This window comes from Dendrobates tinctorius, unplaced genomic scaffold (assembly GCF_039654945.1).
Source record: "Dendrobates tinctorius isolate UK_male_01 unplaced genomic scaffold, ASM3965494v1 ptg000293l, whole genome shotgun sequence".
Taxonomy (NCBI): domain Eukaryota; kingdom Metazoa; phylum Chordata; class Amphibia; order Anura; family Dendrobatidae; genus Dendrobates; species Dendrobates tinctorius.
The window spans coordinates 7,198,419-7,224,416 of record NW_027361960.1 but is presented as its reverse complement, the minus strand read 5'-3'; the positions used below and the strand labels follow the sequence as shown (position 1 = coordinate 7,224,416).

Sequence of the window (25,998 nt, the reverse complement as noted above, 5' to 3'; positions counted from 1 at the left end):
CAATTTAAAAGAAGTGGGTCAGGGCAAAATTAAGTTAGTGTATCTTCATTTATGGTACATTTTCCTGAGAAATAGCATACCCACAGTTCTGAAGTGTCTGGGAATATTTCAAGAATGCTATCTAACAAGTAAATCACAAGAGCAGAATAACTGGAGCACTCACCCGATCCTTGATAATGAATATCTTTAATCCACAATTAGGATGACATCAAAATCATATTAAAGTGCGGTGTGCAGGTGGCAGGGGAGTTTAGCAAGTGAAAGAGCCTGTGTGTCCGTGTGACCCATACGTAGACATGTCAGTTTTTTACCGTCAGCACGAACTGCAAAATGTACCGCATACATGCACATGGATGACACACTGGGATGTCATCCGTGTGACACATCCTGATGCCTGAGAAGTAGTGGTACAGTAAGCGCTGTTCCTCAGCGCCGGGTGCTGAAGACGGCTCTCATCACTCTTCCCTGCTCTGCCGGTGATCAGCGTGAGCAGGGCAGAATGATGAGATTTGTATTCAAATGAGAACAGTGACAGCAGGTGGCGGCTGATGGGAGAATTTATCAGCCAACTCCTTCACTGTAAATCAATCATTTTAAAAAATCCGGGGTGGGGTCCCCCCCCATTTTTGACAACCAGCCTTGCTACAGTTAACAGCTGGGGGCAGGTATTCTCAGGCTGGTAAGGTGCCATTGATATAGCCCCCCTCCAGCCTAAAAATAGCAGTCCACAGTTGCCCAGAAAAGGCGCATATATTAGATGTGCCAATTCTGGCGCTTTGCCCAGCTCTTCCCACTTGCCCTGTAGTGGTGACAAGTGAGGTTCATATTTGTGGGGTTGATGTCACCTTTGTATTGTCAGGTGACATCAAGCCCACGGATTTGTAATGCAGAGGCGTCTAAAAGACACCTATCCATTACTAATCCTATAGTTACATGGTAAATAAAGACAAAACCAGAATAAAGTATTTTATTATAAATAAAACAAAAAACAGTTTTCCATTTTTATTTAAGAATACTAAACAGAGTTATAGTCACCTAATGCCTAATTCCACTGAAGCCCTCGTCTCCTGTAATAAAACAAAAATAAAAAACAACAATATTACTCACCTATTGGTCGATCTGTTCCATGCCATAATACATGTTGGGGGGACAAATAGTTTTCAACCTGTTTGGTGCCAAGATATGACCGTCCAGGTTGAGAACCACTGGTGACTGAGCTGCTGCGGGAGCAGTCTCAGTGACTAGCGGTGACATCATCGTGGTTATTGCCGGTCAGTGAGGCTGTGTTCCCAGCAGGGCTGAACTGCGGTGACCTCAGCACCGTGGGAAAAAGCCAGTGATGAGGTCACCCGCAGTTCAAGCACAGTGTCTTCACAGCAGATCACCGTAAAAAAATCTCACTTTTGTGGTATACTACCTATTTCTGCCACCAAGGTTGACATTTCATCTTTGCAGTTTTCTAAAACCCATGAATATGACAAATATAAGAGTCTATTTAATTCTACAGATGTACTGAAATCTTTGTTTAGTGAGACAGAAGAGTGAGTGTAGTTACTGAGATGGGGTGAGCTTTGACCCCGAGTAAGCACTGTGCTGTGAAGCTTGTGGACTAAGGCTACTTACAGACTTGCGTTAGGAGGCGCAGCGCAGGGCCGCCGCTAAGCTCTACCCCCGGCTGCGCCTTCTCCGGTCAGCTCCTCCTATGGGCGCATGACGCTGCATGCGACCAGCGCATCCTATATTTAGCGTTGGGTGTGCTGGCCGTGCGCTGGTATGATTTTGCTGGCCGTGCGTCCTTTTGGCTCTGTGCTGAGCGCACAAAAATGCAACATGGTCTGTTTTTGTGCGCTGGGCGCAGCATCAAAAAGGCACATGCGCTGGCAAAATCATACCAGCGCACGGCCAGTGTACCCAACGCTAAATATAGGGTACACTGGTCGCATGAAGCGTCATGCGCCCATAGGAGGAGCTGACCGGAGGAGGCGCGGCCGGAGGCGGAACCTAGTGGCGGCCCTGCGCTGCGCCTCCTAACGCAAGTCTGAAAGTAGCCTAAGTCTGTCGAGTTTGTGCTCCTTGCTTTGTATTTTTCGGCACGCAGCGGCTTTGCCGGTGATGCTGTGATTCTCATGGCTTTTTTCTCCCCAAGTTGTGAAAGGCATTCCAATGACGTCTGACTTGGTTAGGTTTGAGCAGGTCTGTCCAACTATGAGAAACTAGGTCTGAGCTGAAAAAGTAAATAAATGTGTATGCAAAATATAAATGCATTTATATGCATTTATACACATGACCTTTACACAGAGAGAACAAAAAGCAAAAAACAAATATCCTAAACTAAAAAATTAAAAAATAATAATAAGTAATAATCTAATATATAAAGCTCAATGTGTGTGTGTATGTATGTATGTATGTATGTATGTCCGGGATTGGCATCTGCACCGTCGCAGCTACAGTCACAAAATTTTGCACAGTCACACGTCAAGACCTCGAGAACGTCATAGGCTATGTTGTGAGGCGAAATTTTAACCCCGCACGTTCCAATTCACCAAACAATTTTGCTTATTGTTCTTATCATTTCTATTGTGTTATTGTCCTTCTGTAAAGCTGGAAACATGGATTTTTGTGATAACTCACCGTAAAATCCTTTTCTCCGAGACGCTCATTGGGGGACACAGATACTGTGGGTGTATGCTTCTGCCGCTTGGAGGCTGACACTAAGTGAAAAAAAGAGGTTAGCTCCTCCTCCATCGTATACACCCTTGCCCCTATTGCGGGCGGAACTCAGTTTGGTGCCAAAGCAGTAGGAGGAACACAAAATCAGCCTTAATACAGGTACAACATGTCTAGAAAAGGACCACCCTTACATCACATAAATAAATGCATATTAATTAAACAAACAGAGCCAACTGGCTAATAGGGTGGGTGCTGTGTCCCCCAATGAGCTTCTCGGAGAAAAGGATTTTACGGTGAGTTATCACAAAAATCCATGTTTCTCCTTCACCTCATTGGGGGACACAGATACTGTGGGACGTCCTAAAGCAGTCCGTAGGTGGGAGATTGACTCTCCGATCCAAGCTACATGCAACTCTTGTTTAACAGGTACGCCACCGCTGCTTGGAGAATCCTTCTACCCAGGCTCGCATCCGCCGAGGCCTGAGCATGGATATTATAATGTTTGGCAAATGTGTGCAGGCTGGACCAGGTTGCTGCTTTGCAAACGTGTCCCGTCGAAGCCTTGTGCTGAAGCACCCAAAAGGCGCCCCCTGTCGGGGTAGAGTGCGCTCTGATCCCTGCTGAAATCGGCGTGCCTCTAATGCGGTAGGACTCCTGAATCGTCCAACGAATACATCTGGCTATGGTCGATTTTGAGGCAGCGAGTTCCTTCCTGCGCCCTTCGGGGAGCACGAACAGTGTGTCCGTCTGACGAAAGGGTGCCGTCCGCGACACGTACCTCCGGAGGGCTTTTACCAGGTCTAACGTGTGAAGAGCCTTTTCCACATGGCGCACTGGTGCTGGACAAAATGAAGGCAAAACAACATCTTCATTAATCTGAAAAGAGGACACGACTTTCGGCCGAAAAGGAGGGGCTGGTCTGAGGACCACCTTATCCCTATGGAAAGTGAGGAACGGAGCGCGAGAGGATAGGGCCGCCAGCTCTGAAACCCGCCTGATGGAAGTGATGGCCACTAGGAACACCACTTACCAGGTAAGGTACCTCAAAGAGATCTTCTGAAGCGGTTCAAATGGAGCTTCCTGCAGAACACTTAGGACCATGTTAAGGTCCCAGGCGTCCATAGGCGCCTTCTAGGGAGGTATCAAGTGGGAGACTCCCTGAATGAAAAGTCTTCACCTGCAAATTAGTAGCAATTCTGCACTGGAACAGGACGGATAAGGACGATATTTGTCTCCTGAGGGAACCTGGGGCAAAACCCGAGTCTAATGCTCTACCGACTGAGCTATCCGGGCTCTCTAAGCCTGACTGGAGGAAAAGCCAAGATGTTGGGGATCGAGAATCCCAGCGGAGAAACACCGCGGAGTCAACACCAAGCAAAGAACACCTTCCAGGTGTGGTGGTAAATTCGTGCTGAAGCAGGCTTCTGGGCGCCAATCCTTGTAGCGACCACCTCGTTCCCGAACCCTGCCTGGGTTAGAATCCAAGATTCAACGGCCATGCCATCAAACACAGGGTCCCTGAGTTCGGGTGGCAAATCGGCCCTTGAGACAGTAGATCTGGGCGCTCTGGCAGTCGCCAAGGAACGTCGGCGAGCAGCTGCATTAGATCTGCGTCCCACGCTTGACGGGGCCAGCAGGATCGCCAGCACCCCTTCCGTCTTTATCTTTTTGATGACTCACGGAAGTGGTGCCAGTGGGGGAAATAGATATGGGAGACGAAACTGGTTCCATGGCAGAACCCATGCGTCTACCGCAAATGCCTGCGGGTCCCTGGCCTGAGCGACATATGTGGGCACCTTGGCATTCACTCAGGAAGCCATCAGGTCCACATCCAGAGCTTCCCACAGTTGACAAATCTGCTGAAAAACTTCGAGCTGTAGAGACCACTCTCCGGATGCAAGACCCTGCCGGCTGAGAAAGTCTGCCGCCCAATTTTCCACGCCCCGGGATGTGGACCGCCGAAATCACCGAGTGGTTTGCTTCGGCCCACTGAAGAACGAGCTCCCCCTCTGGTTGCTCTGCTGCAGGTGCCCCCTTGATGATTTATGTAAGCCATCGCCGTGGCGTTGTCTGACTGAATCTGGACAGGGCGGCCTGCTAGAAAGTGAAGAAACTTCTGCAGAGCCAGCCGAATTGCTTGTATCTCCAATAAGTTGATCGTGAGGCGTGCCTCCTGTGGCGACCACCGTCCCTGGGCTGTGTGGTGGCGAAACACCACTCCCCCACCGAGGAGACTGGCGTCGGTTGTCATTACCAGCCAATGATCTGGGGGGAAAGGTTTCCCCTGGGCCAAAGAGGAACTGGTTATCCACCATCCGAGCGACTGCCTGACTTGAGAGGACAGTCGGCACCGCCGCGCCGATCGAGTGTGAAAGGATTCTTGTCCCAGGCTGACAAGAGGGCGTGCTGCAGGGGTGAAGGTGGAACTGGGCGACAGGTATCGTTTCCATTGCTGCCACCATTTTGCCTAGAATCCTCATCCCGGATCGGATGGTATGAGGGACTGGTTGGCGGTGTCCGGACTCTCTGCCGGAGAGCTAGCACCTTTTCCTGAGGGAGAATTTCCAACCCTCGGCAAGTGTCGAAGATCATTCCTAGGAAGGAGATCCTCTGAGCTGGCACAAGGGATGACTTCTTTGCATTGCCAACCATCCTAAGCTGGCAAGAGTATCTAGCGTGATGTTGACCCTTTCCTCGCATGCCCGTATTGACGGGCCCTTGACCAAGAGGTCGTCCAGATAAGGCAGGACGACTATGCCTCGAGAATGCAGTGTGGCCATGACAACTGCCATAACCTTTGTGAACACTCTGGGAGCCGTGGCTAGCCCGAAGGGTAGCGCTACGAACTGAAAATGTTGATCGCCGTTGGTGAAGCGTAGAAACCTCTGATGAGGAGGAAAAATGGGAATATGCAGATATGTGTCCTGGATGTCTATTGAGGTCAAGTATCCTCCTGCTCCATGGCCGATATGACTGAACAGAGAAACTCCATCCGGAAATGTCTCATCCTGATGAATCTGTTCAGAATCTTCAGGTCCAAAACAGGCCTGACAGACCCGTCCTTTTCTGGAACCGCAAAAAAGGTTGGAATAGAACCCCTGAGGTTTTTCGTGTTCCGGCACTGGAGCAATTTGATGGCTCCCAATAGAGCCCTTGCTTGGGTATCCACCCTGGGAAGCCGGGAAAGAAAAAACAGTCTTGGAGGATATCTGACAAATTCTATTCCGTAACCCAAGGCCACCGATTCCTTTCCCCATGCGTCGCGAGCGACATTGACCCAGACGTAGTGAAACCAGAGTAGGCGGCCGCCCACCTTGCCGGTGTCATCTGGTAAAGGCCTCGAGTCATTCGGCCGATGATCTTTGGGATCTGGATCCCCTCGATCTGGGCTGCTGAGTATGCATTTTCCCCAATGGGTTGGCTCTACATGAGACCTGCCGCTCCCTATCCTGGTTGGGGCGGCCTGAGGTGGTGGAATTGGCCGCTGTAGTCCACCCGGGTTGCGAAAGGCCCGAAAACGTGCCTGAAAATGGGTGACGAAAAAGCGTTTTTCCCTTTTGTTGAGGGAGAAACCCGTTCTTTCCCCTGTGGAGTCGGAGATAAGTTGATCCAACTTCTCCCCAAATAGGTGGCTGCACTGATAAGGCAGGGAAGTCAAGGACTTCTTAGAAGTAGGATCGGCTTGCCATGTCCTTAACCATAGGGCTCTTCTGACAGAAATTGCATTAGCGGCAGCAAGTGCCGAGCAATTGTCCGCATCCCAAAACGCATTGATTACATAGTCTCCGGTCATCGCCATCTGACCTGCGACCTCCAAAATCTCTGCAGGTAGATCCTGCTCCCGCGCGACCTTGTTTAATGTTTCTGACCATGATATCATAGCCTTGGCTACCCAAGATGCTGCGAATGAGGAAGCGAGCGCTGACCCTGACACCTCATATACTGAGCGAACTAAGCTCTCTATAAGGTGATCCGTGGGATCCTTAATTGAGGAAACACTAGGGACAGATAGCAGGGTCTTAGTGGCTAGGCGCGAAACCGGAGGATCCCCAAAGGGGATCCCATCCATTTTTTACGGAGGTCTGGAGCAAACGGATACCTTGTTTCGAGTGCCTTTTGACCCGAGAAACGCCTGTCTGGACGTTCTCTGTGCCGCCGCACTACACTGTGTTCCAAATTATTATGCAAAAAATATTTCCTCATATTTTCTCTAAATTACCTATATGAATTGCAGTCATTGTTATTTTCCAGTCATCTAATATTGTAGTATAATTGCAATGTTTTTGAACAAACTGCCTATGAAAACAGTATATTTTTAAAAATAAGAAACTCAAAATGCATGTTCCAAATTATTATGCACAGCAGAGTTTTCAACCTTTTTATTTTTATTTTGAACAAAAAAATGGTCAATTGTGAAATTATAAGCATTATCAGCTTATTACAAAATGAAATCAAACAGTTTTCAAGTCAAAACTTTATTCTAGGTGATGTTACATTTGCACATAGGACCCCTTGATCAAAAGAAGCTTCTGAACTCTCTCGTCCATTGAATTTGTCAGTTTTTGGATGGTGTGTGCTTCAATTGTTTTGCATGTGGACAGAATACCCTCCCAGAGCTGTTGCTTAGATGTTAACTGCCTCCCGCCATCATAGACACTCCTTTTGATGATGCTCCAGAGGTTCTCAATGGGGTTGAGGTCAGGGGAAGATGGTGGCCACACCATAAGTTTGTCCTCTTTTATGCCCATCGCAGCCAGAGATGCAGATGTGTTATTTGCAGCATGAGACGGTGCATTATCATGCATGAAAATGATCTTGCTGCGGAAAGCACGGTTTTTCCTCTTGAACCATGGCAGGAAGTGCCGTTTTAGAAACTCCACATAGATTATGGAGTTTATCTTTACCCCTTCAGGGATCCTAAAGGGGCTGACAATCTCTCTCCCAATGATTCCAGCCCAAAACATTACTCCACCTCCTCCTTGTTGGCGCCTTAGCTGTGTTTTCATGGGGTGTCCATCAACCAGCCATCCTCCACTCCATCCATCTGGACCATCGAGCATTGCTCGGCACTCATCGGTGAACAAAACAGTTTGGAAGTCAGTCTTCATGTATCGTTTGGCCCACTGGAGCCGTTTATGCTTGTGTGCAGTGGATAGAGGTGGTCGACAGGATGGCTTATGCACAGCTGCAAACCTCTGAAGGACCCTGCATCTTGTTGTTCGGGGGACGTTGGAGACACCAGCAGCTTCAAAAACTTGTCTGCTGCTATGACAAGGCATTTTTGCAGCTGCTCTTTTAATCTGACGCAATTGCCTGTTGGAAAGAGTCCTCAATTTTTCCTTATCAGCACGTACACGTGTGTGCTGGGAATCAGCTACATACTTCTTGATTGTGTGATGATCACGATGAAGTGTCTTGGCAATGCTGATTGTAGTCATGCCTTGACCTAAATACTCCACAATTTGTTGCTTCTCAGCAGCCGACACATCCTTTTTCTTTCCCATTTTGGCAAAAAATGTAGGCTGTTTAATAATGTGGAACAGCCTTCTTAAGTAGTTTTGCCTTTATTTGGACACACCTGCCAAACTAATTTGCACAGGTATCTGCAATTGCTTTCAGTGATATAAAGAGCCATGACACATCACCATCACTGAGTTTAAATGACAAACAAAAATATTCTAACCTTATCATTCCTAAACTCTTTTTGCATAATAATTTGGAACACAGTGTATGTCCTCAAACTCCGGGTGAGAGGAAAAAAACTCTGTGCGGGCGCTTCACTCGCTTAAATGGCACTTTATGCCCCGTAGCCGCTGCGGGATCATCCTCAATACCCAGGGTCTGATTGACGGCTTCTATGAGGCTGTCCACTGTTTCACGTGACCCTGGAGTGTCCAGGTCAAGGGGCTCGTCTGAGTCGCAATCTGAGGTCTGCTCGCTATCAACCACTGGTGACGGGGAGCGAGAAGCAGAGCTTACGGATGCCAAGGCATCGGATGGACTGGGCGACACCGTGTGGATTCGTTTCCTACGGGTCTGCCTGGAGTGAGAGCGGCCCCTGGAGGCTGGAGGCTTTTGTGAGGTGGAGGTTCCCCCTAAGGCCGGCAAGCCATTGTCCCTGCCCCTATCTGGGGCAAGAAGGGTCTCTATTGCTCTCGTAAGCGACACCACGGACTGTGACAGAGATAGGGCCCACTCCGGGGACACCTTGGCTACAGTCGCAGGGGAGGGCTCCTGGGCGCGTTCGGAGTCACAGGCTTCTGGCTCTGTGCTCGTGGAAACCTAACCCCACAAGAAATGCATGCGGCATAAAGGAATGTGTGCGATTTACCCTTTTCGGTCATATTGCTGCCAGACCTAATTTATATAAGGGTTGAGGGGAAGGGAGGAGGAGGAAAAAACCACCTCTAATCGCCCGTAGGGCGCCCCTAGGGTTGGGGTCACACTTACCCCGTCCTGTGTCCCCACTCGTTCCTGCCGCTGCCTCTGCGCTCCGATGCCCAGTGTTCCTTTCCTCTGGGTAGGCCGGGACGTTCCTATCCCGGTTGCGGCCTACCCTGCGATGAAGCCGGAGGCTCAATTTGTTCGGCGTCCGCCCTAGCCCAGGGGGCGGCGCCGGAAAAGACGTGACGCCGAAGCCGCGGGCTAAATTTTGCATGCCCGCCGGGGGGGGCGCGCTGGTGGCCTCTGCCTTTTCCCCCTGCGATCCCTGCCGCCGGAACCCGGCGTCCCTGCCTGGTGGAAGAAGGCAGCAGGGAGGAGAGGGAAGGAGGATTGCCTTACACAGCCTAAGATGCCTGGAGCTTCCCCGGAACGCTGCCGCAGGGCCCTCCCCAGCCCTCCATACCTAGCTCCGGATCTAGCACACCCGGTAGAGGGGATGGGGTTAAATTCTGGATGGTGCAGGCACCCTAGCTCTGTTTAACCCCTTCAGGGGGTGAGGAGAGGGACCGTCCGCCGCCTTGCAGCACCGCCGTCTAGCGTTGGTGGAGCAGTGGGCGACGCACAGACTAGTCTTGTTCCTCTGTGCAAGCCCATGGTTTCTATACCTAGGGGTGGACAGGGCTAAGTCCGGCATCATGTCCCACTTCACGGGAGAGGATACGTGGAGGGACACTTGCACGTGCTCGCCCGTTGTTGGTTTGGGGAAATCGGACCCTTTCAATAGGATCCGTTGCCCCTGTCTTATCTTCATAAAATAACAAACAAAAATTGAAGTCTGGGGAAAAAGGCCCAGATATGTCCCTCGGTGCGTGAAAGGATACGTGGAGACGATATTCAACACGTGCTCGCCCGTTGATGGTTTGGGGAGATCGGACCCTTTCAATAGGATCCGTCGCCCCTGTCTTATCTTCATGGAAAAAAGAAGTCTGGAGAAACCCAGACACGTGTGCCTCCAAAGACACTAAGCAAAAAACTGAGTTCCGTCCGCAATAGGGGTGAGGGTGTATACGACGGAGGAGGAGCTAACCTCTTTTTTTCACTTAGCGTCAGCCTCCATGCGGCAGAAGCATACACCCACAGTATCTGTCTCCCCCAATGAGGCGAAGGAGAAATAACACAATTTATTACCGTGCCAACACAGACCACCCTCTGAGACAGACTGCAGGGGGAGCCCAGTATCACACAGGATAGGATTAGATACATGGCTCAGCTGTCAGTATCACACAGGATAGGATTACACACATGGCTCAGCAGTCAGTGTCAAACAGGATAGGATTAGATACACAGCTCAGCAGTCGGTATCACACAGGATAGGATTAGATACACAGCTCAGCAGTCAGTATCACACAGGACAGGAATAGATACACGGCTCAGCAGACAGTATCACACAGGATAGGATTAGATACACGGCTCAGCAGTCAGTATCACACAGGATAGGATTAGATACACGGCTGAGCAGTCAGTAACACATGATGGGAGTAGGTACACGGCTCAGTAGTCAGTATCACACAGGATAGGGTTAGATACACGGCTCAGCAGACGGTATCACACACGATAGGATTAGATGCACTGCTCAACAGTCAATATCACACAGGATAGGATTAGATACATGGTTGAGCAGTCAGTAACACACGATAGGATTAGATGCACAGCTCAGCAGAAAGTATCACACAGGAGAGGATTAGGTACACAGCTCAGCAGACATTATCACACAGGATAGGGTTAGATAAACAGCTCAGAAACAGGATGTGCCAAAGGAGAGGACATTTTCATTCCAAGAATTCCACTCATTCCATCTGATTTGTTTTTTGATTTTAAACGCCTCCAGTTTCCAGTTCAAACAGAATAGGATTAGATACACGGCTCAGCAGTCAGTATCACACATGATAAGATTAGATACACGGCTGAGCAGTCAGTAACACACATGATAGGATTAGGTACACGGCTCAGCAGTCAGTATCACACAGGATAGGATTAGATACACTGGTCAGCAGTCAGTATCACACAGGATAGCATTAGATACATGGCTGAGCAGTCAGTAACACACGATAGGATTAGATACACTGCTCAGCAGAAAGTATCACACAGGAGAGGATTAGGTACACAGCTCAGCAGACATTATTACACAGGATAGGGTTAGATACACAGCTCAGAAACAGGATGTGCCAAAGGAGAGGACATTTTCATTCGAAGAATTCCACTTATTCCATCTTGATTTGTTTTTGGATTTTAAACGCCTCCAGTTTCCAGTTCAACTGCTAATTTGCAATGTCCATTAACAATGCTCAGGGACAGTCATTGAAAGTAGTAGGGATCAATTTAAGTAGTAGGGATCGATTTGCAATCTCCATGCTTTTCTCATGGTCAACTTTACGTGATCTGTTCAAGAGTTGGAACTGCCAAAAATCTGTTCATCTTTGCACCGAAAGGAAAAACCAAAAATGTTGTTTATCAAAAGGCTCTTGAATGAGTTGAAAATAAAATACTATCAATACTTGGGTAATCGTTTAGTTAATTTGTGTTGCAAATCTGTAGTGTTGAATATATCATGTGAAATATTTTTATGTGCAATATAATCATTATAATTTGTTATAACTAACCACACTTGGTTCAAATGCCCATGCATCGCCGGGCTCTTCAGCTAGTTATAATATATAATGACATGGCTTGTACATTCTTTTGATCAAAATAATGTTTACGAAATACCCTTATAATTATCACTACCTTTATGCAATTTTTGCAATTTATTTTTTAATTTTTATTTTAGGATATTTGTTTTTTTCTTTTTGTTTTCTCTGTCCAACTATGGTATGGTGATGCTGAGCGGTGGTGGCTGAGTAAACATGAATGACCCTGCCTTCCTAATACTGGTGGGATGCAATGACTTTGGAGTAAAGATTGATGGAATTCAGGAAAGTGCACACTAGTGTGGTCTTTAAAGGGAACCTGTCACCAGGTTTTCCCGATATGAGATGCGGTCACCACCTTTCAGCCCTCATGTACAGCATTCTAAAATGCATGCATGCACACTGCACTACTTTACCACACAAATCACAGAAGAAGGATGGCATTGAAAGAAGAAAGGAGGACCAGGACCAGCAACACCCCTCGGCCCTGACCGCCCTGCAGGCGAGTATAATTAAAGGTGTTTTTCTTTTGTTGCAGGCTGGATCGGGGGAATATACACAGCATATTAGTATGCTGTATATGAGGGATGAAAAGTGGTGGCCATATGACATATGGGACAAACGTGGTGACAGGTTCCTTTTGTGTTTCAATATTTTTTATTAATTTTAGAATTTTTTTGAGGGAAGGGGAATAGGGTACAGAACAAAATGAAGGGATTAGGGTAGGGAAAACATAATCCCTGTAAAGACAGGGATACCCCACAAAGTGGGGAATTAGACAGGCAAACATACGTGTTGTACAAGTAGTGTAACAAATCGCAAAGCAAATTGTATGCTATTCAAATCTAAGTACCTATGTCTGTAAGAATGTACTAATCAACTGTTGCTTTTTTTGCAAAAAACCTGTAGGAAGAAAGGATTACAATACAAATGCAAAGATCAATATACTTATAATAGCCGTCAGAAAAAAAAAAACAGTACACATATTGTGTTAAATTTTACACAATTGTGATAGCTCAAAAAAAAAAAAAAAAGATCAATACACGTATTATACTCCTGATACTTCAGAAAAAAATTTAAATAGCTAGGTACGTTATATATATCGTGCGCTTTACAGCAGTAATTTTTTCCTATCTCTGCCTATATTTATAATATGCTGCTATGGATAAATATTTTTAATCTACGTTTGAAATAAAGAAAAAGATTTTTTATGTACTTCAAACTTGGCTCTCTGGATTCATCTCCTTTTCGCATTTATATATATCATAGATACCGCTATACCTAAAAAAAAAATCATATTATATTGAATATAAAGAATATGAAAGCCTGTCCTGTCCGGGACATCCAGTGATGTCCCTAGGACTGAGCGGAGGCAAAAAAATTGGTTCTTTCAAAAAAAAAACTATATAAAAGTGGAAAATATTTCTTTATACATTTCTATATGTAACTCTAGATTGAACAGCAACAAATAAATTACAAGACCCTCAGCCAAGAGGAAGATCCGATTTCGACGTTGAAAGGCTCGGGATAACCTTTTGAGTACTTATTCCAACGCACTCAAGGAAGTCCTTTCCCTCATCCGGAGAAGAAATAGGAATCACTCTTGATGCATATTTTACTTGAAGAGTTGAAGAAAGAGTCCAGGTGTATGGTATCTCAGCTCGCCGGAGTTCACGTGTGGTGTGTGCAAACGCTTTCCTTTTTTGTAAAGTCTCTCTTGAAAGGTCCTTGAGGAAGATCAGATGACTGTATTTGGAAGATAGAAATCTTGGCTCTTTTGAAATACTCAGGAGCGCACTTCTTATCCAGTTGGGGTAAAAGGATACAATTATATCACTTGTTAAGCCCTGCGGCAGAGAGGGCGGCCTTCGTATCCTAAACGCTCTCTCAACCAGACATCTCTCATTAATGTCAGGGATCAAGTGAGAGATCATCGAGGATATATAATCTTTTAATTGAGAAGAGTGTATTGACTCAGAAATCCCTCTGATCTTGACATTATTTTTTCTTCTAAAGTCCTCGAAGTTAGCCATATGAATTTCTAGAGAAGCAATATCTTTTTGAATCTTATCTAATGAATCTGTTAATGTAGGTGAAATATGAACATCTCTATGTTGCGTTATTTCACGTTTTTTATTATTAGAGGGGACCTTCATTTTCCGACCACAAAGAGGACCATCAGAGACTCCAGACGAGGTTGAATGGGTGTCGTCAGTCAAAATCATTAATGTATCACTAAAAAGTCTTTTTATGAAAGCCTCAGAGGCTTTGGATTTATTTAATTGCTTGAGGTCAATGTTTTTAAGAGTGGGATCACAGGATACATTACAGATGATATCAGCATTATCTTCTTTCCCCAAAAGTTCCACTGATGTAAGAAGAGCTTTAAACATGCTAACCATTAAAGCCTCTGTTGGATTGTCGTCAGATGCAGGTATCTCGTCTATCAAATTGGAAGAGGATTTTCCATGTTTCCCCTGATCCAATTTAGCTATGTCCAGTTGTTGTAAAGAATTTTCAATAGGGTCTAAGTTTCCCCGTATATCATCATCTCCCAAGTAGGAATTTGTGGATGAAGATTCATCAGAATCATGATTAAAATAATCACTTTTACTGAGTTCAAAAAAATCTGTCCCTTTAAAAATCTTCTCTGAATATACACTCTCCAGTTCTTCCGATAAATAAAGAGAGTCATCCAATTGATCTGATCTCCCAACCAATGATTCCGGGTGCTTTGAGGATTTACTTAGGGGTGCCCCTTTAAGTTTTACATTAGCTTGTACCATATATTCTTGGGGATCGGAAGTAGAGCCCCCCTCAACCAACAGTCCCATATGTACTCCACTCTTATCAGCAGAAGGAGCAGGTTTAGTCCCATTTAACTGCAGACCAGACTCACAAGAATGAAAGCATGTAATCAGACTGCTGTGATTTTTCCTTGTTATGAACATTCCCTCTATCTTCCCCTCTATTAAATTTGTTATTGCATGGCTTCTCATTAGATACATAACTATTTTCCACGCGATTTGTAACTTTAGGGCTCTTATGGGAAGATTTAATAGAGGTACTACGATTCATAATAGGGGATGTAGAAATGAATTGTATGAGTCTGCTTACCCCTTCAGTTGTCTGCTGAACTTTTTCAGACTTTTGTGTACTCCTTTGTCCTGCTTTCTCTTTCCCTGTTGTCATGGCTCTCCCCTCCTGCTCCCGTTCTCCAAAATGCACTCCAGGTGGCTCCCTCTCTGTCCGGAGACCTAGGGATTCCCCAGGCCGGTTCCATGTGCTTGTCACTGTCTCCTGCTCCTCCTTAGCCGCATCCTCTGTTATAAATCCATTTTTTGTTTGTGTCCAAGGAACAAAAGCTGGCGCTTCCACTCTTAATCCTCCTGCCTGCTTGATTGTAGATCCACCAACAGGTCTTGGCTTTGTGAGAACTGCTGAGTCATCTCTGGCTCCTCTCTTCTGCCTCCCAGCACCTGGGCTCACTGCGATCTCCCGACTTTCTTTCCTAGGTCTGTCTTCAAGTACTGGAGTTGCTTTAGGGGAGGATTTCTTCCCCACAGGTTTCCCACGAATCCAAGGTGCTTTGGAAGGCTCTGACTTCACCAAGGCTTGTCTGTCTTGACGTGCAGGTACAGCTTGTTTACCTCCGGCTGAAATCAGGCCTCTGCCTGGTCTTCCACTGCTTTCTTGTCCCAGCATATGACTTTTCTCAGCAATATCAGCTTCTTTCTTCTTGTAGGTGGATCCAGGCATGTTCTAAAGGTTTTAAGTCACAAAATTTTCCACCTTTAGTAGATTTAAGCCGCTTCAAATAGGGGAATTGCAGGAGCTCCTGATGAACAGGTCTGCTCCCTTCCCCTGCAAACCACTCCCCTGATAGGTTCCTTTTAACCCCTTAACCCCCAAGGGTGCTTTGTAGGTTAATAACCAGGCCTATTTTTACAATTCTGACCACTGTCCCTTTATGAGGTAATAACTCTGGAATGCTGCCATGGATCCCAGCGATTCTGACACTGTTTTCTCATGACATATTGTACTTCATGAAAGTGGTAAAATTTCTATGATATGACTTGCGTTTATTTGTTAAAAAAAAACTGGAAAATTGGCGAAAATTTTGAAAATTTCGCAATTTTCCAACTTTGAATTTTCATGCCGTTAAATCACATACGTATGTCACATAAAATACTTAAGTAACACTTCCCACATGTTTAATTCACATCAGCACAATTTTGGAACCAATTTTTTTTTGTTAGGAAGTTATAAGGGTTAACATTTAAACAGCAATTTCTCATTTTTACAACACCATTTTCTTTTAGAGACCACATCATATTTGAAGTCACTTTGAGGGGTCTATATGACAGAAAATACCCAAAACTGCACCCCTGAAGGTGCTCAAAACCACATTCAAGAAGCTTGCTAACCCCTTCAGGTGCTTCACAGGAATTTTTGGAATGTTTAAAAAAAAAAAAAATGAACATTTAACTTTTTTTCCATAAAAAATTTACATCAGATCCATTTTTTTTTTATTTTACCAAGGGTAACAGGAGAAATTGGACCCCAATAAGCTGCTGTGCAATTTCTCCTGAGTACGCTGATACCCGATATATGTAGGTAAACCACTGTTTGGGCGCATAGCAGAACTCGGAAGGGAAGAAGGGCCATTTTGCTTTTCAATGCAAAATCTGCTGGAATTGAGATCAGACGCCATGTCGCGTTTGTAAAACCCCTGATGTGCTTAAACAGTGGAAAACCCCCACAAGTGGCCCCATTTTGGAAACTAGACCTCCTAAGGAACTTATATAGATGTGTGGTGAGCATTTTGAACCCTCAAGTGCTTCTCAGAAGTTTATAACAAAGAGGCGTAAAAATCACAGTTTTTCCACTAAAACGATCTTTTCGCCCCTGATATTTTATTTTCCCAAGGGTAACAGAAGAAATTGGACACCAAAATTTATTGTGAAAATTGTCCTGAGTACGCTGATGCCCCATATGTGCAGGTAAACCACTGTTTGGGCGCACGGCAGAGCTCAGAAGGGAAGGAGCGCCAAATTTTACTGTTATGGTTTGCAGGTGCCATGACCCACTAGGAGAGCCCATGAGGTTCCAAAACAGTAAACCCCCCCCCCCCAAAAGTGACCCCGTTGTAAGAACTACACCTCTCAATGAATTCATTGAGGGGTGCAGTGATCATATTGACACCATGGGAGTGTCACAGAATTTTATACCATTGGGCAGTGAGGACAAAATAACTACATTTTTACCACCAAAATGTTGTTTTAGACAACAATTTTACATTTCCACACAAGAAGTGGGTAAAAATGGCAACAAAATTTGTCCCATAATTTCTACTCAACGTGGCAATACCCCATATGTGGCTTTATAATACTACTTAGCCATTCGGAGAGACTCGAGAGGAAAGGAGCACTACTTGCCTTTTCAAGTGAATGGGTCAGTGTGTTTGCATGGACCGTAAGTCCATTTTTTAATGTCATCACGGGCCATAAAACGTTCTGCACATGTGCATACACATAACACACATTGATGTCATTCATGTGACAAGCATCGGCGCCAGGGAAGAAGCGTTACAGTAAGCGGTGTTCCCCGGCTCCAGGTGCTGAACACGGCTCTCATCATTCTCTCCTGCTCTGCCGGCGATCGGCGCGAGCAGGGGAGAATGATGAGAGTTGCATCTAATATATACAGTTGTGGCCAAAAGTATTGACACCCCTGCAATTTTGTCAGATAATACTCAGTTTCTTCCTGAAAATGATTGCAAACACAAATTCTTTGGTATTATTATCTTCATTTAATGTCTTAAATGAAAAAAACACAAAAGAGAATGAAGCAAAAAGCAAAACATTGATCATTTCACACAAAACTCCAAAAATGGGCCAGACAAAAGTATTGGCACCCTCAGCCTAATACTTGGTTGCACAACCTTTAGCCAAAATAACTGCGACCAACCGCTTCCGGTAACCATCAATGAGTTTCTTACAATGCTCTGCTGGAATTTTAGACCATTCTTCTTTGGCAAACTGCTCCAGGTCCCTGATATTAGAAGGGTGCCTTCTCCAAACTGCCATTTTTAGATCTCTCCACAGGTGTTCTATGGGATTCAGGTCTGGACTCATTGCTGGCCACCTTAGAAGTCTCCAGTGCTTTCTCTCAAACCATTTTCTAGTGCTTTTTGAAGTGTGTTTTGGGTCATTGTCCTGCTGGAAGACCCATGACCTCTGAGGGAGACCCAGCTTTCTGACACTGGGCCCTACATTATGCTGCAAAATTTGTTGGTAGTCTTCAGACTTCATAAAGCCATGCACACGGTCAAGCAGTCCAGTGCCAGAGGCAGCAAAGCAACCCCAAAACATCAGGGAACCTCCACCTTGTTTGACAGTAGGGACTGTGTTTTTTTCTTTGAATGCCTCTTTTTCTCCTGTAAACTCTATGTTGATGCCTTTGCCCAAAAAGCTCTACTTTTGTCTCATCTGACCAGAGAACATTCTTCCAAAACGTTTTAGGCTTTTTCAGGTAAGTTTTGGCAAACTCCAGCCAGGCTTTTTTATGTCTCGGGGTAAGAAGTGGGGTCTTCCTGGGTCTCCTACCATACAGTCCCTTTTTATTCAGACGCTGAGATAGTACGGGTTGACACTGTTATACCCTCGGACTGCAGGGCAGCCTGAACTTGTTTGGATGTTAGTTGAGGTTTTTTATCCAACATCCGCACAATCTTGCATTGAAATCTCTTGTCAATTTTTCTTTTCCGTCCACATCTAGTGAGGTTAGCCACAGTGCCATGGGCTTTAAACTTCTTGATGACACTGTGCACGGTAGACACAGGAACATTCAGGTCTTTGGAGATGGACTTGTAGCCTTGAGATTGCTCATGCTTCCTCACAATTTGGTTTCTCAAGTCCTCAGACAGTTCTTTGGTCTTCTTTCTTTTCTCCATGCTCAATGTGGTACACACAAGGACACAGGACAGAGGTTGAGTCAACTTTAATCCATGTCAACTGGCTGCAAGTGTGATTTAGCTGTTGCCAACACCTGTTAGGTGCCACAGGTAAGTTACAGGTGCTGTTAATTACACAAATTAGAGAAGCATCACATGATTTTTCGAACAGTGCCAATACTTTTGTCCACCCTCTTTTTTATTTTTGGTGTGGAATTATATCCAATTTGGCTTAAGGACAATTCTTTTTGTGTTTTTTCATTTAAGACAAATTAAATGAAGATAATAATACCAAAGAATTTGTGTTTGCAATCATTTTCAGGAAGAAACTGAGTATTATCTGCCAAAATTGCAGGGGTGTCAATACTTTTGGCCACAACTGTACTTACCTTGTAATGTCTTCATATCCTGTTCCGTTCAGATGTGTCCGGATCCCAGAATTCCAAGCGGTGGAAGTTCACCGACCGCCATATTGGGACACCCAAGTGATGGGTGTCTCAATATGGAAACTGCTGGTGGTACCACACACACACAAACACACACTTTAGGCGCCGTACGCAGTCTCTTGCACGGTACCACCAGCGGAACACAGTCGCGAACATGCCGCCGCCAGGATCAGCCAAATGATTCACTGACCGCCACCATCTTTGTACAGCAGGAGCACATGTGCAGTTTTAGTGTGACCACCGCTATCTGTCTGCACAAAGATGGCGGCGGTCTGACTTAGGCTAGTTTCACATTAGCGTTTTTTTGCGCAGCGCATCGGGCGCATAAAAAACGCAAAGAAAAACGCAAAACAAATGCGCGTTTTTTTAACGTCATGCGCACGCTGATGCGTCAAAAAAACGCAGCGTTGCTTGCATTTTACATGCGTTTTTGCATGCGTTTGCGTTTTATGCACATGCGTTTTTAGGTGTGTCATTTTTTCCATTGTCTAGAGAACATTCTAGACTTGTTTAACTCAAAAACGCATGCGCAAAAAAACGCAACCGTGCGCAAGACCATTCGCACGCATGCGTTCCCATAGACTTCAATGTGTTGTTTTTGCGCATTCCGTGCGCAAGCGTGCGAATGCTTTTTTTGCCGAGACAGGGCGCACCAAAAAATGCAACATGTTGCGTCTGGCGCGCCTGGCGCGAAAGACAAAAAAACGCATGCGCACGAAAACGCAAGTGTGCGCAAGACCATGCGCACGTCATGTTAAACATAGGTGCGCACTGCGCATGCGCACGGGTACGCACGATGCGCTGCGCACAAAAGAGCAAATGTGAAACCAGCCTTACTGCGCGAATTCCGCAGTGAATGACAGACAATTTTTAAAATGAACTTTCGTTCGTGAGAAAACCCCTTTATAAGGCAAATATCAATGCCAACATGGCTCCTCCTAAAAAGTACGCCAATGACAATGAATGGTGGAAAGCAGCAAAGGAACAACGTCGAAGACAACAACGGGCGTATGAGACCCTTGAAGAGCAACAGCATCGCTGGGACAAAAACAATGCATATAAGCGTAGGCGTCAAGCAATTGAGTCCCCTGATGCAAAAGTTATTAGATTATCACAGGATGCCATTAGGCAACAACAGCTCCGCAAACAGAAATCTGCAGTCTTAAAAGCAATACCATGCTCACAAGATGACCAATTGGAACCAGCACACCACACCGCCAAGTCTACAACTTCAAAGTGTATGAGGTTAACTAAGAAGCCATTTTCCCAACGTAAAATACTTCAGGAACAATGTCCATTGGCCACAGCAAGAAGACTGCCACAAAATGCAGAAGCACACAGTCTACAGAGACAAGTTGAGACACAAAGCCAGAGAGATGTGCGACTACAACAGCTACGACAAATCAACATCTGCCGGCAAATAAGTCAAATACAGCTCAAACGAGAGAACAAATCAGGGAAGAAGACAGCACAGTGGTGGAAAGAAAGAGAGCAGACAAGGGGGAGAGCACATGGGGTGCACTGGTCAAAGAAGAGATGACATGAGGGGAGAAGACAGCAGATGGAGGAGAGAGAAAGCACACAGGGGTGAGAGAGCCAGAGCACAGGGGGGAGACAGCTCAAACAGGACAGCACATGAGATGAGAAAACAGCACAGGAAGGAGAGAGACAGCAGACAAGGGGGATAACACATGGGGTAGAAAGGTCAAAGAACAGAGCACAAACGGGAGAAGTCAGCACATGGGGAAAGAGAGAGTGGATAGGTGGGTGAGCACATGGGGGGAGAGATTGTCAACGCTGCAAAGCCTACTCCCATCGTGACATTACCGCCCTCCCGATGCGATAGCATAGGGCCTCCATCTAGTTTAAGTAATAAAAGAGACAGCAGGCAGCGGCTGATGAGACTATTGCTTCCATCAGCCTACCCCTGCTTCTGCTAATAACAGTGACAGCAGGATTGGCGGATGGGAGTATTCATCTGCCGCTCCTGCGCAGTAAATAAATACGGTAATTAAAAAAAAAGGCGTGGGTTGTCCCCTCTTTTTGATAACCAGCCAGACCAAACTCACCGCTGGGGCTGCAAACCCCAGCTGTCAGCTTCTGCAAGGCTGGATATCAAGAATAGAGGGTTTTTTTTAAGTATTTAAAAAAATAATTTTAAAAAATGGCATAGGGTCCTCCCTATTTTTGACAACCAGCCTTGCTAAAGCAGACAACTGGGGGCTGGTATTCTCAGGCTGGTAAGGGGCCATGGATATTGACCCCCCAAGCCTAAAAATAGCAGCCTGCAGCTGTCTAAAAAAGGTACATCTATTAGATGCGCCTTTTCTGGTGCTTTGCCTGGCTCTTCCCACTTGCCCTGCAGTGGTGGCAAGTGGGGTAATATTTGTGGCGTTGATGTCACCTTTCAGGTGACATAAAGCCCACGGCTTAGTAATGGAGAGATCTATAAGACACCCATCCATTACTAATCCTATAGTTGTACTGCAAATAAACACAGACACCCAGAATAAAGTCCTTTATTTGAAAAAAATGACACAAACTTCTTTATTAATCTCAATTAAATCATACTTACAACCATGCCTAATCCAAGCTAACCCATGATCTCATGTAATTAAAATAAAATAAAAAGCAACAATATACTATAACTGTCCGTTGTTGTGTCTCACGCCGTAATCCATGTCTGGGGGATATACAGTTTTCAACCTGGACTGTGCCAAGATGCAACCGTCCCCGCTGAAAACCACTGGTGAATGAGATGCTGGAAACGCAGCGTCAGTAACCGGAGGTGACATCATAGAGGTTACATTCGGTCACTGAGCTCCGTTCCCAGCCGGGCTGAGCTGCGATCAGATACCCGCTAGCACAGTCAGCGCTCACGGCTCACTCCGCTAGCAGGGATCTCACCGAAGTCACAACAGCTCAGCCCAGCAGGGAACGCAGCGTCAGTAACCGAGGGTGACATCATAGAGGTAATCTCACTGGGCTCCCTTCCGATCTGTGAGATCCCCGCTAGCACCGTGAGCACTCACTGTGCTAGTGGGGATCTGATCGGAGCTCAACCCCACAAATATTACCCCACTTGCCACCGCTACAGGGCAAGTGGGAAGAGCCAGGCAAAGCGCCAGAAATGGCTCACCTATAGATGTATAAAAAACTGGAGTCTGAACTGAGAAAGTACATTGTTTTGATCAAAATTATGTTTACTAAATACCTTTATTATTATTACTACCTTTATGCATTATTTTCAGTTTATTTTTTAATTTTTAACTTTAGGATATTTGTGTTTTTGTTTTTGCTTTCACCTATAAATGTACATTTTCTAGGCAGCTATGGGCTGGTATTTTTAGGCTGGGGGGGTCAATATTCATGGCACCCTTACCACCCTGAGAATACCAGCCCCCAGTTGTATGCTTTATCAAGGCTGGTTATCAAAATTAAGGAGGACCCCACACCGTTTTTATTTTTTTAAATTATTTTTTTAAATAATTAAAAAAACAGCATGGGGACCCCTCTATTCTTGATAACCAGCAATACTGAAGCTGACAGCTGAGGATTGCAGCCCCCAGCTGTGAGTTTTGTCTGGCTGGTTACCAAAAATAGGGGGAACCCAAGCAGTTTTTTTAATTACCGTATTTATTTACAGCGCAGGAGCGGCAGATGAATACTCCCATCCGCGGCTCCTGCTGTCACTTTTATTAGCAGCAGGGGTAGGCTGATGGAAATAATAGTCCCATCAGCCACCACCTGATGTCTACTTTATTACTTAAATGTAACTCTCATCATTCTCTCCTGCTCACACCGATCGCCGGCAGGGGAGAATCATGAGAGCCGGGGAACAGTGCTTACCTTTAATGCTTCTTCCCTGGTGCCCGTTCTTGTGGTACTGATGTGCCTCAAGTATGCCGCAAGTATTACACACACAGACACTGACATTTCCGGTACCGGAAATATCAGGACGTGTGAAAGAGGCCTTATAGCGGGTTTTTATGTTTGGCTGCTGTCACACGCTAAAAGTCGCTTTTTATTGCAAAAAATAGTTTTTGCATCACCACATTTTGAGAGCTATCATTTTTCAATATTTTGGCCCACAGAGTTATGTGAGATCTTGTTTTTTGCAGAACGAGCTGACATTTTTATTGGTACCATTTTCGGGCACATGACAATTTTTGATCGCTTTCTATTCCAATTTTTGGAAGACAGAATGAGCAAAAACCAGCAATTGATTAATTTCTTATTCTTTGGGTCGGTGCGATTACAGAGATACCTCATTTATATTGTTTTTTTATGTTTGGGCGCATTTATATAATAAAAACTATTTTATAGAAGAAGTAATTGTTTTTGCATCGCTTTATTCTGAGAGCTATAACTATTTTATTTTCCACTGGTGGAGCTGTATGGCAGCTCGTTTTTTACGGGACAAGATGACATTTTCAGCGGTACCATGTTTATTTATATCCAGCTTTTTGATCACGTGTTATTCCACTATTTGTTCGGTGGTATGATTATAATGCATTGTTTTTTGCCTTTTTTTAATTGTGTTCACTAAAGGGGTTAACTAGTGGCACAGGTTTAGGGGGGGTGTGCACACGCTGCGGATTCTGCTGCGGTGTACAGTACCATTATTCCCTATGGGAATAAAAAACCGCAGTGTAGACGGTGCGGATTTTTCTGCGCGGTTTTCCTGCGGTTTTGAAACCGCAGAAAGAATTGACATGTCAATTCTTTCTGCGGATTCCGCTGCGGTTTGCCAACTCCTCCATTGTGGAGATGAAAAACCGCAGGGCAAAACCGCAGAGCAATCCGCAAGTCTTTTGACCTGCAGATTTACCTGCGGATTTTACAAAATCCGCGCGGCCAAATCCGCACCCCAATCTGCAGCGTGTGCACATACCCTTATAGGTCGGGTCATTGCGGACTCGGCGATACCAAATATGTGTACTTTTATTGTTTAGATTTTTTTTCATTCAAATATTTATTTAGTGATAGATTGATTTTTTTTAATTATTTTTGAAAAAAAATATTTTTAGTTATTTAAAACATTTTTTTTTTTTACTTTTTTCTAACTTTTTTACTTTGTCCCACTATGGGACAATCATTTTTTGCAGGCTGATCGCTTTTATAGCATGCAGATGAAGCAGCATCTGCATGTCATAGAAACTGTGAGTGCTGCACTAACAGAGAGACTTGCTGATCATGCACTGCACATGATCAACATGTTTACTAGCTCTGGTGAGGGAGGTCTCCAATCCAAAATCTGAGGGGCTGTCAACCCTGTGCCGGCTCCTGGAATGCTGCGATCTTGTTTGATCGCAGTATTTTGGGGGTTAAAGTGCTAGGAGCGGTCTTTGACCGCTCCTGGCACCTAGTGCCAGGTGTCAACTGTGAGAATCAGCTGACACCCGGCTGCTCATACCCCATGAGCCTAACCGGTCGTGATGACGTAATATTCTGTCCATGGTCAAATTGGCCCAGGTTACATGGACGGAGTATTACGTCAGATGTCAGAAAGGGGTTAATGCAAGCAAAAAATTATATTTTCAATTTTTTGATGAGGCAATCTCAGAAATGATTCATTTTCTATAAAAAAAAACTAAATAAACAACAAACATTTTAAAAATCTTTTCAATTTTACAGGTGCCTACCAATCAAGATATGTAGTCGTTTGAACATATCTTGGGAAAAATTAACTATTACGATTGGGAATTACAAATCAAGTCTATTTCTCAACAAAAACAGTTACTTTGTTGCCTGACAGTTAAACACTTGTTTGATAGCGTCACTTATTATTTGCAGTCCATGAGTGTTTTTTTTGCTCCATCTCCATATCGTTCGATACTCCTTCACTACCAGCAGCAGAAATTGTTTCTGTTCTTCATTTGTTGAGTGTAACTTTTGTTATAGTCTTCCATCAGTACTACTCCTCATTCTGCAATATTATTGGTCACTCTCATGACACTGGCAGCCTGGAAGCCTTCACCTGCAGAGCATAGATCTAAAACTTTGGGCAGCAATGCCGATGACATGACGGTGATGATAAAGAACCTGCAGGTTCTGAGTGACAAAGTCTTCTAGGTACTTCGTCACAACTGATGTTGAATCGACAGCTATCTTCTTGGGAGGATGTTCTACAGCTGGTGTTTGTAGGGCTGTCACCATCAGACGTTTTGTGTCATTTGCCACAAAATCATTAATTAAGGATAGAGCGATCAGTTCCTCCGACAAGTACCATAAGCGTCTTTTCATCTTCTTCATTGTGACTTCTGACACTAAATTGTTCTGTCCCTTGCACAAATAGATGATCTTCAGCAGCTGGGGATCAATGTGTGGAGCTGATGATGCCAGGAACCAAAAATAAACTATACATGTTTTGTATCTGCGTACTCATACTGACCTGGGGAATCATATTGCCAGGTTGGTTTTACCATATAATAAACGTGGTAAATAAAAAAATAAATGAAAGTATAGAATTGCACTTTTTTTTTCAATTTTACCAGACTTGGAATTTTTTTCCTGTTTTATAATAAACTATATGGTAAAATCAATGGTGCCAAAAAACAAGCCCTCATATAGCTATATTGATGGAAAAATAAAAAAGAGGAGGAATAATCGAAAACAAAAAAGTGTCACGGCGTGAAGGGGTTAATCACAGGTCTCATGAATTAAATAGAGAAGATTTGGCATCAACAATGTTTAACGTGCAAGCAAAACGCAGGCTTTTCAAGAGAAGCAGATAATTTCCTATTACCTTGTCTACATATGCATTTGTTCCATGAAGGACAACATTACCTGTATTTGCTGAAATTACAAATTTACCACCCACTGCATATTCTAAAGTTACCTAGCTTACAGCGTC

At 44.9% G+C, this 25,998-nt stretch overlaps 1 protein-coding gene across 3 annotated transcripts in view; it reads right to left on the bottom strand.

Moving 5' to 3' along the window:
• The window catches only part of LYST (lysosomal trafficking regulator), a 722,897-nt gene that overhangs the window by 124,917 nt on the left and 571,982 nt on the right, over window positions 1–25,998 (bottom strand). The window contains exon 42 of one of the 3 annotated variants that reach the window (XM_073560093.1): window positions 9,948–11,529. The exons of the other annotated variants lie outside the window; for them this stretch is intronic. Coding sequence (XP_073416194.1) covers window positions 11,498–11,529 — 32 coding nt within the window. The 3' untranslated portion in view covers window positions 9,948–11,497. Of the gene's footprint in view, window positions 1–9,947; window positions 11,530–25,998 lie in introns of those variants that run through there. 3 annotated transcript variants of the gene reach the window in all.